We start from the raw sequence: 9,644 nt of genomic DNA, 5'->3' as shown, positions 1-9,644 counted from the left end.
ATTTAATTTGTTTTGTATGTGGTCGATTCTTTGACATGTGTTTCTTACTGGTGCCTTGAAGGACCCAGTGAGCTGTTCTTGGGTAGAAGTGGAAGAAACAGGGGGCACCCGGGTGGCTCAGTCGGTTAGGCAGCCGGCTTCGGCTCAGGTCATGATCGCACGGTTCATGAGTTCAAGCCCCGCGTTGGGCTCTGTGCTGACAGCTCAGAGCCTGGAGCCTGTTTCAGATTCTGTGTCTCCCTCTCCCTCTCTCTCTGCCCCTCCCCTGCTTGCATTCTGTCTCTCAAAAATGAAGAAACGTTAAAAAAAAATTAAAAAAAAAAAGAAGTAGAAGAAAGAGCTGTGGCATTAAGCCTCCTCGGGGACCAAGAGGAGTGGGCAGAAGGGTAGGGGACAGAGGTCAGCGGTCAAGAGGGCGGGCAGCAAGTGTCTTCCCTCACCTAGACCACCCCGTAGGTCATTCACTTTGCTTGTTGCTTTGAAGGTCTGGCCTAGTGGGTCTCAATCCTGGCATGACAATTACCTGAGGAAATTTCTAGAAACACTGATGGCCGGGGCCTGAGCCAGAGATTCTGACGAAATTGGTCTGAATGAGCCTGGACACAGGTATTTTTTAGAAGTTCTTGAGTGATTCTGTTTTTTACTGTGGGTAAATATATATAACACCGAATTTGCCACTCGAACCACTTTTAAGTCTATAGTTCAGTGGCATTAAGTGCCTTCACACTGCTGTCCAGCCATCCCTGCCGTCCGTCTCCAGAACTTTCTCACCTTCCCAAACGGAAACTCTACGCCCATTAAACAATAACCCCCCATCTTCCCACCCCAGCCCCTGGCACAACCATTCTACCTCCTGTCTCTGAACGTGACGACTCTAGGTACATTAATTATATCAGCGGAATCACGGTATTTGTCTTTTGGTGACTGGCTTACCTCGCTCAGCATAATGTCCTCAAGGCTCATCCATGTTGCAGCATGTACTAGAATTTCATTCATTCTTTTTTGTTTATTTTTGAGAGAGAGAGAGAGTGCGCGAGAGAGCAGGGGAGGAACAGAGAGATAGGGAGACACAGGATCCAAAGCAGGCTCCAGGCTCTGAGCCCTCAGCACAGAGCCCGATGTGGGGCTCGAACTCACGGACCGTGAGATCATGACCCGAGCCGAAGTTGGACGCTGAACCGACTGAGCCACCCGGGCGCCCCAAATTTCATTCTTTCTTATGACAGAATAATACTCCATCGTACGGCTATTTTTTCGATCCATTCATCGGTTGATGGACGCCTGGGTTGCTTCCCCATTTTAGCCACTGTCGAATCATGCTGTGTCAGCATGGCGGTGAGAAGGGGTCTGCTTGGGTCTCTGTTTTCAATTCTTTGGGTAGATGCTTAGGAGAACGGCTGGATCACATGATCATTCTGTTTAACCAAGCTGAGGAATGGCCAAGCTGTTCTCCGAAACGGCACCATTTTATAGTCCCACCAACCAAGCACAAGGGTTCCAATTTATCCACATCCTTGCCAACACCGACTTTCTATTTTTTTGATAATCGCCATCCTAACAGGTATGGGGTGGTAGCTGGAGTGGTTTTAATTTGCATTTTTGTTGTGTTTTTATTTTTGAGAGAGAGAGAGTGTGCGAGCACCTGTGAGTGGGGGGAAGGGGCAAAGAGAGAATCTCATTGTAGGCTCTACACTCAACACAGAGCCCCACCCGGGGCTTGATCTCACAACCATGAGATCATGACCTGAGCCGAAATCGATGTCCTGGGTGGACGCTTAACCAGAGGAGCCACCCAGGTGCCCTATCTCCTTTTCAATTCAAGTGACATGGGTGCCCTGACTTCAGAGAGAAGTGAAAAGCCCCCAACCTGACTCCCCAACAAATCAGATTCGCCCGTGGAGGGCTGGGGGGCGGGGTGGGGGTTGGCGAAGGAACCCTGAAGCCCTTTGGCTGTACCCTTGGGCTACCCTGAGCTGGGCCCAAGGTCCTTCTTCTCCCCTTGAGCTGGCTCCTACTTGTCTCATACTGGAGGGGCGTCTTAGGCAGGTGATTGTAACAATAACCCCTTCCCTGACCCTCTGGAGCAGCCGGCCCCTCCTGCCCCTGCTGTGCGGGTCTCCACGGTAACCTCACCACCCGGAACAGCTTGTCGGAGGCCCACAGGGCACCCCCTGCAGCCCTCCATCTGCCAGAGAGCAGGGCAATGCTTGCTCCCTTCCCCTCACCCCTCCCCACCCTGGCGGGTGTCTGCAACGGCCATACATCCTGGTCTGGGAGGCTGAGACGACAGAAATCATTCCTTCTCCCAGTTCAAGAACGACCAGTCAGCTGTGTGCCCAGCTCCTCTCGCATTTATTGGAACCTGCTTACCCAGCAAACCACAAAGGAGCTTACACGGTGGTGGGGGGGAGTGGGGGAGGGTTGGTAGGACTCCAGCGACCCAATCCTGGGATTATCACGGAGGCCCCAAGGGGCGGGCAAGGGAGAGGAGGTGGCTGGGAGGAACGGGAGGGACGCTAAGGCCTGGGAAACCCCCTTGGCCCCTGGGGAGGTGTGTGCATGCCCGGGTTTCTGTGCGCGGCGGGGGAAGGGCTGCGCAGTTGGCATCAGGGTTTCTTCTCCTTTAACTTTTCCTTCACTTTTTGAGGCTCAAATTGGATCAGTCGCAGGATTTCCTTATTGGCCAGGGTCCCCTCGATGAACTCTTCCTCCGTGAGTTTGTCTGTGGGCGAAGGGGGGGAAAAAGAGCGCCGTCAGGCTCGGCTGTTTCAAGCTGCGGCCGAGCTGACGCCGGCCAGCGCGCCCCGTGCGGACGTTATCCAATATGAAAACACGGAGTATCTGCGCCCCCCCGAGGGTGCCGCCCCCCAGAGACCCAGCTCCTCCCCGGGGCGCCCTGGGCCTCTCGGTGATCCTCCAGGGTGCATTCCGGTGCCTCGACTCTTCTGGCGGGTTATTAAATATTTAGAATATTGCCCTAGCCCCCAAGCTTCAAGCCCTGGGGGGGACTTCTGGGAGACTGAGCAAAGCAAACAGTATCCCTGTCAGAAGGAGGAAACAGCATCCACCCAGGGAGTGAGGAGTGACAAGTGAGGGGTCCAAACGTGGTTCCCTGGGAGAGCCTGGCTCGCGGAGAGGTCTCTCTGTCCCCCTCCCAGTGCTCGGGCTGTGGCAGTGCCACTGTGCTTGGGGCTGAGGTCGCTGCAGCTCCTGGTCTGATGGGGAAGGCAGTCCCATGTTGAAAAACCTCTGGAGGGAGGAGCTTCTTTCTGCTTACGGTTCTGTGCACAGCACCTGCTACATGCAAAGCTCGGCTGAACTGAACTGGGTTTCCATTGGCCTATGTTCCGCGCCTTCTGGAAATCCTTAGTGCCTTCCCGGGTTAGGATTCAGGGTGATTCTCTGCACAGGTCTGGGTCGTGAAATTTGGGTTTTAAAGGCTCAGCTGCCCCATCAGCCTCACACAGAGCTTGAAACTTCCACAGTCAGAGCCCAACTGTGGAGTGAGGCATTCATTGTCTCCAGTGGGGCCATCTGGAACCAGCCCCCGAACACCACCGCCTCCTGTGACCGTGATGTTCACCTGGGTCAGTTTTCAGGTAGAACAGGGGACCCCACACAAGGCAGACCTGAGCAATGTGCCAGACGGGGTTAAAGAGCCAGTGGGGGTGGGGGTGGGGTGCCTGGACGGCCCAGTCGGTTGAACCTCGACTTTGGCTCAGGTCGTGATCTCATGGATTGTGGCTTCGAGCCCCGCGTCAGGCTGACAGCTCGGAGCCTGGAGCCTGCTTTGGATTCTGTGTCTCCCTCTCTCTCTCTCTCTGCCTCTCCCCCACTTGTGCTCTCTCTCAAAAATAAGTAAACAAAAAATTTACCAAAAAAGAAAGAAAGAAAATCAGGTGATGAGGTCCCAGTGGGCCCCAGTGGGCCTGCAGCAATCAGCAGGAAGCCATCAGACCACTATTTGCCAGTCCCTGTCACGTAGTAGGCCTACTGTCCCCTTCTGTCCCTTCACCATCCGGGCCCCCGTGGCCACGTGACTTTGCAGCCCCCGCCTGAAGCCACTCTCTGCCGTACCTCCCTCTGCCGGTGCCACCTTCTCTGCAGTCTGGTGGCATTCCCGGCCTCCTCTGCCTCCTTCCTCCCCGAGCCTGGCCTGCCTGGGCCCTTCCTCAGCAAATCCCTTGCAATCTACTCTAAATCGAATTCCATCTTCTCCGGGACCCAGACTGACTCCCTAGAGTAAAACCAGGTAAGCCGAGATCCCACTTACCGGGGACCCGATGCTAATACGGCCGGAGACTGAGCCGAAGTCGGCCGGCCCTGTCCTAACCTTGCAGACAGCATCCTTAAGACCGAGTAAAGCACGCCCAAGCGTCTAAGGCGGATAAGCAGCCCGTTTAAACAGAAAGCTGCTTTGTAGTTCCTCTAAACCCGCCGCTGCGTCCACTCGGCTTAGGAGCTGCTGGCCTTACTCTCCACCACTCCGAGGGCGGCTGAGGCTGGCGACGGAAGATGTCCTTCACAGGCGCCCCACCATCCAGAGCCTTCCCTCGGCCCCAGAGAGCTCAGGCAGCCATGGAGCTGGGCGAGCCAGGGGCGTGTGGTGGCATTCCCCATCAACAGCTTCTGTTCCAGGGCGGGAGCAGAGCTGGGCCCTGCTGACTGCTCTGCTGACCCCCCTCCAGGCACCCCCCCAGGCCCCCAGACGGCCCTGCAGTGCATGCTGGGATGGGGTGTCCCCTGCCCCCGACCCCAGGCCCCCAGACTGCCATGCAATATGTACTGGGATGAGATGTCCCCTGCCCCTGTCCCCAAGCCCTCAGACAGCCCTGCAGTGCGTGCTGGGATGAGTGTCTCTCGGCCCCGACCCCAGGCCCCCAGACGGCCCTGCAGTGCATGCTGGGATGGGGTGTCCCCTGCCCCCAACCCCAGGCCCCCAGACTGTCCTACAGTGCATGCTGGGATGGGGTGTCCCCTGCCCCCGACCCCAGGCCCCCAGACTGCCCTGCAGTGCATGCTGGGATGAGTGTCCCCCGGCCCCGACCCCAGGCCCTCAGTCAGCCCTGCAGTGCATGCTGGGATGGGGTGTCCCCTGCCCCCGACCCCAGACCCCCAGACTGCCATGCAATGTGTACTGGGATGAGATGTCCCCTGCCCCTGTCCCCAAGCCCCCAGACAGCCCTGCCTTGCATGCTGGGATGAGGTGTCCCTGGTCCTATCTGGGCACTGGCCCCCGGAAGGATCACTCTCGGGGTCTCCAGGAAACAACCCGTGACTGTAAAACCACAGGCTATGAAGGGGAGGGAATTCACCATCATCTTTCTTTCCAAAGAACCCCCAGATCTTCTCAGTTCGCTTCTCTGGGGTGTTTTCATCCTCTGGAAGGTTCTTCGCATCCTCGGGACTGATCATTTTGAAAATAGCCTGCACCAAATAAAGACGAAGGTCTCATCAGAAGGAGAAGCAGAAGCCTGTGTGCTCCTCCCCCCCCCCCCCCCCCACCGGGGCCAAGCATCCTCTATGGCAGAGACTGAAAGGCAGATGTCCAGGCCCCGGGCTGCCCTGCTGAACCAGAATTCACGGGAGTGGGGTCGGGGCGTCTCCACCTCTGAGATCCTCAGAAGGGACAGGGAACATGGTGGTGAAGTGAAGAGGCTGTCGGTTATTTTCTCCCTCCTGTGCCTTTTGCATTTCCCGACCATGTAGGCACATTACTTTCATTTTATAAAAGGAAGAACTTAAAAGCGTTGTGATGATAAGCCCACAGCAGCCCCCAGGTTGCAGTCTGGGATCTGCTACCTTGAGCCTTATGCCCGGAAGTTTTAGGATATCAAACGGCTTCTTCCGGGTCCATGTGGTACCTTGGTTGCCCAGCCGGGCTGGCCGCATGGTAAGAATTGGTGAGAAGTGTTGAACACTTCCCGTGCCACATTTCCAAACACCTTCATATGTTACCTTCACGACAACCTCACGAGGTGGGTGTCACTGGCCCCATTTTATGGGTGAAAAAACTGAGATAAACTAGTGTGCTAAAAGTCTCCCGGCCAGAAGCAGAGGAGCAGAGATTCCAACCCAGCAGTTTGGTTCTAGAATCTCCGCTTGGAGGGCATCCCAGAGGCTGGAGAAGGGAGAGGGGAGTGTCAACGAGAACATTCCAAAGCCCCCACCTCCACCCCCACCCCCACCCCCACCCCACCCAGGACACAGGAAGCCTCTCATTTATGCTTCCGCTCAGGGGGGGGGGATCCAGAGAAAGATTTAGATTTAGGCTCCAGGATCCTTCTCGCCTCCCTCTACTCGAGCTAGTAAAGGAGCTCGATGTGTGACGTAGGACAAAGCAGGGCCCGTGACAGGGAGGGGAGACCTGGGCAGGTCTCCCTGGGCTCTGCCAGCTCCGGGTTACTAGGATTCCACCAGCTCAGTAAAGTCCAGGCCTGGAGGGCAGGCAGGCGTGTTGGGTGGGAGTGGGGGGCACCTTGGAGACACCGAGGCAGGGGGCAGTAAGCCTGGGAAACTGGCCTGGAGGGAAAGGGGCAAAAGCTTTGGGAAGTCTCCTCCCAAGCCCCCCCTCTCCCCCGTCCCTCCGCTCGCAAGCTGTAGCAAGAGAAGCAAAAATCCACTCCAGGCAGGAGCCTGGCTGGCAGCACTCAGGGCCTAGGGGGGCCCAGCAAGTGTGGGTGGGGGGCTCCCTGAACGCCTCTCTCTGTCCTGAGCCGGGGCGACCACGTGCAGGCCCAACTGCTAAACACCGGCCACAATGCCCGTCTGCCCCACCTTGCTTCTAACTCCGAGGACAGACCGCCAGGGGCTCAGTGAAGGAACAGGCCTTACCCCGGGCCCCAGAGATTTTTTCCAAGGCCACGAGAGCTGGGATTAGAACCCATAACTTGGGCCTCCCAGGGCAGCGGCCGCGCGATCGAGTGAATTGCAGAACCCGGGCACCACCTTGCACGGCCTCAGCGGCTGGCTGCTACCCCTCCCCCCTCTCCCTCTTTCCCTCCCTTCTTTCTTCCCCTCCCCCCCTCCCTCCCCTCCCTCCTCCTCTTCCTCAAGGAGCAACCAACTTGCAGGCCACGGCTGGGCCTGACCCCCTCTAGGTGGTTCTGAGGACGCGGTCCCTGTCCCAGGCCACCTGCCAATCCAGGGGAGCTGTCTGTGGGTGGTGCCCGGGTGGTGAGGTTCCCGCCCTGACCGGGAGGCCCAAGCAGAGTCTGCTGCCCGCGGCCCGCCCTCTTGGCTACTTGGTTTATGGTCTCTCCCTAATCAGGGGGTGGGCCGTGCAAACGAAAACAAGATTACAAATGCACCAAAAAAATGAAATAAAAGCCGGAGACATTCTCCCCTCTCGCCAGGCACGGAATTAGGGAAATAAAGCAAGGATGTGGGGTAAGTGAGGGGGGACTAAAAAGATTTAGGGAAAAGATACCAAGTGAAGAGCACCTCAAATGACATCATACGGAAAAAATAGAAGCATCCGAATTGCCCAAAAATATAGGGCTACTTATATATTTTTTATGGCACTTCCATTAAGATGGAATTTTAAGCAACTATTAAAAATGGTTTTGAAGAGGATCCATGGAGAGAGAAAACATAACAAAATCGTAACTGAAGGAAAGTTCTGATAGAAATCATACATGGCGATGCCATAGTTCCTAAAATTATTTTTAAATATATAGAGATGAAGGGCTGGGAAGGCATATACCGATATGCTGACGGTCTCTCCCTCTGGATGATGGCATATAAAGGCAATTGCAATTGCTTTTAAGTTTCACCTATTAAATAGGACTATTCTCGAGACACCTAAATTCTTTACAGCAAATGATGTGATGCTGGGCCAGTGCGGGCAGGAAGGAGAGTGTGTTTTCAGAAGCGCTGGCCAGCAAGGAGCCCGAAGACCCCTCGCTCAGTCCAGAGCACACGGTTGGGGAGGGGGGCGGTGGGTGTGAAAGCAGAGCCCCCCCCCACCCAACAGCCCGGGGTGAAGTGGCCTGTCCCAGGCTACGAAAGACCATGAGGACTGGAACCCAGACTTCACGTCCCTCAAAGCTGGCCTCCTTCTGCTGTGTGTTGGGAAACATGTTACAGACTTAAAACTAATTCTGGAAGAAGCTGAATTAGTTTTCCAAACCGTGGAAGGTTTGGAAACACATTTTAATGGAGGTTGGAAGGATGAATGGAAGGACACGTGGACAGAAGGGCAGATGGAAGGAAGGACAGAAGGAGGGAAGGAAGGAAGGAAAGAAAGAAGGAGGGAAGGAAGGAGGGAAGGAAAGAAAGAAAGAAGGAGGGAAGGAAGGAGGGAAGGAAGAAAGGAGGGAGGGAGGGAAGGAAGGAAAGGAAGAAGGAGGGAAAGAAGGAAGGAGGGAGGGAAGGAAGGAAAGAAAGAAGGAGGGAAGGAAGGGAGGAAGGAAGGAGGGAGGGAAGGAAGGAAAGAAGGAAGGAAGAAAGAGGAAAGGAAGGAGGGAAGGAAGGAAGAAAGAGGGAGGGAAGGAAGGAAAGAAGAAAGGAAGAAGGAGGAGGGAAGGAAGGAAGGAAAGAAAGAAGGAGGGAAGGAAGGGAGGAAGGAAAGAAAGAAGGAGGGAGGGAAGGAAGGAAAGAAGGAAGGAAAGAAGGAGGGAGGGAAGGAAGGAAAGAAGAAAGGAAGAAGGAGGGAGGGAAGGAAGGAAGGAAGGAAGAAGGAGAAAAGGAAGGAGGGAAGGAAGGAAGAAGGAGGGAGGGAAGGAGGGAAGGAAGGAAGGAAAGAAAGAAGGAGGGAAGGAAGGAAGGAAGGAAGGAAGAAGGAGGGAAGGAAAGAGGGAAGGAAGGAAGGAGGGAGGGAAGGAAAGAAGGAAAGAAAGAAGGAGGGAGGGAAGGAAGGAAAGAAAGGAGGGAAGAAGGAAGGAAAGAAGGAGGGAAGGAAGGAAGGAAAGAAGAAAGGAAGAAGGAGGGAGGGAAGGAAGGAAGGAAGGAAGGGAGAGAAGAAACCCTGGAGACCCCTCCTCCCGTGCACTCAGCACCCCTGAGCCCCAGAGCTGGGATCCCTGCTCCACCTGCCGGCCCGGCCCCCGTCGGGGCACCCCCACACCCCGGGGGCGGCAGCGGCGGCCGGGGCCCGGACCCCGCCCCCCAAGCCCGTGACCCCGGTCCCACCACGGGGTGCTGGAGACCGACCATGACGATCTCCAGCACTTCGTTCTTGCTGATGGCTCCGTTGCCGTCCACGTCGTAGAGGGAGAAGGCCCACTCCAGCTTCTGGTTGGTCTTGCCCGCGGAGGTCATGTGCAGGGCGATGACATACTCCTTGAAGTCCAGGGTGCCGTCGCTGTTGGCGTCGAAGCTTCGGAACACATGCTGGGCGTAGGCCTTGGGGTCGGCTTCGGGGAAGAACTTGGCATAGATGCTCTGGAACTCCTGTCTCGTGATGCGGCCGCTGGGACAGTCCTTCAGGAAGGACTGGTACCAGGCACACAGCTCCTCCTCTGTGAACTTGGTGTTCAGCTGCAGCTCCTCCAGGATCTCCTTGGACAGGGCCCCGCTTTTGCTGTTCCCCATGGGTGAGGCCGGGCGGCTGGGTGGGAGCGACGCGGTCTCCTGGCTGCAGAGGCAGGTGCTGCTGGAGGCAGAGGAGAAGGTGCTGGCAGATGAGAGGCCGTGTGGCGGGT

The 9,644-nt window shown here is 56.2% G+C and overlaps 1 protein-coding gene across 1 annotated transcript; it reads right to left on the bottom strand.

Annotated features, from left to right (window-relative positions):
* Nucleotides 1-2,329: 2,329 nt before the first annotated feature.
* Nucleotides 2,330-9,644, bottom strand: RCVRN (recoverin). Its single transcript, XM_019413446.2, has 3 exons — nucleotides 9,154-9,644; nucleotides 5,316-5,427; nucleotides 2,330-2,722 (listed from the first exon to the last, which is right to left on the bottom strand). Exons 1-3 carry the CDS (start codon nucleotides 9,532-9,534, stop codon nucleotides 2,607-2,609), a joined length of 609 nt encoding a protein of 202 aa, XP_019268991.1. The 5' UTR covers nucleotides 9,535-9,644; the 3' UTR covers nucleotides 2,330-2,606.

The sequence above is a fragment of the Panthera pardus genome, unplaced genomic scaffold (genome assembly GCF_024362965.1).
Source record: "Panthera pardus isolate Hobbes unplaced genomic scaffold, ASM2436296v1 HiC_scaffold_3, whole genome shotgun sequence".
Classification (NCBI taxonomy): domain Eukaryota; kingdom Metazoa; phylum Chordata; class Mammalia; order Carnivora; family Felidae; genus Panthera; species Panthera pardus.
Note: the sequence above shows the minus strand (reverse complement) of the source record. Positions and strands in the feature narration are given on the sequence as shown.

Excerpts from the sequence above, each read along its gene's own strand:
- RCVRN (XM_019413446.2), bottom strand. The coding sequence starts at position 9,534 with ATGGGGAACAGCAAAAGCGGGGCCCTGTCCAAGGAGATCCTGGAGGAG. Across the intron at positions 5,428-9,153 it reads AAGTGCTGGAGATCGTCATG|GCTATTTTCAAAATGATCAG; the intron begins GTCGGTCTCCAG and ends TATTTGGTGCAG. Across the intron at positions 2,723-5,315 it reads CTTTGGAAAGAAAGATGATG|ACAAACTCACGGAGGAAGAG; the intron begins GTGAATTCCCTC and ends CTTCGCCCACAG.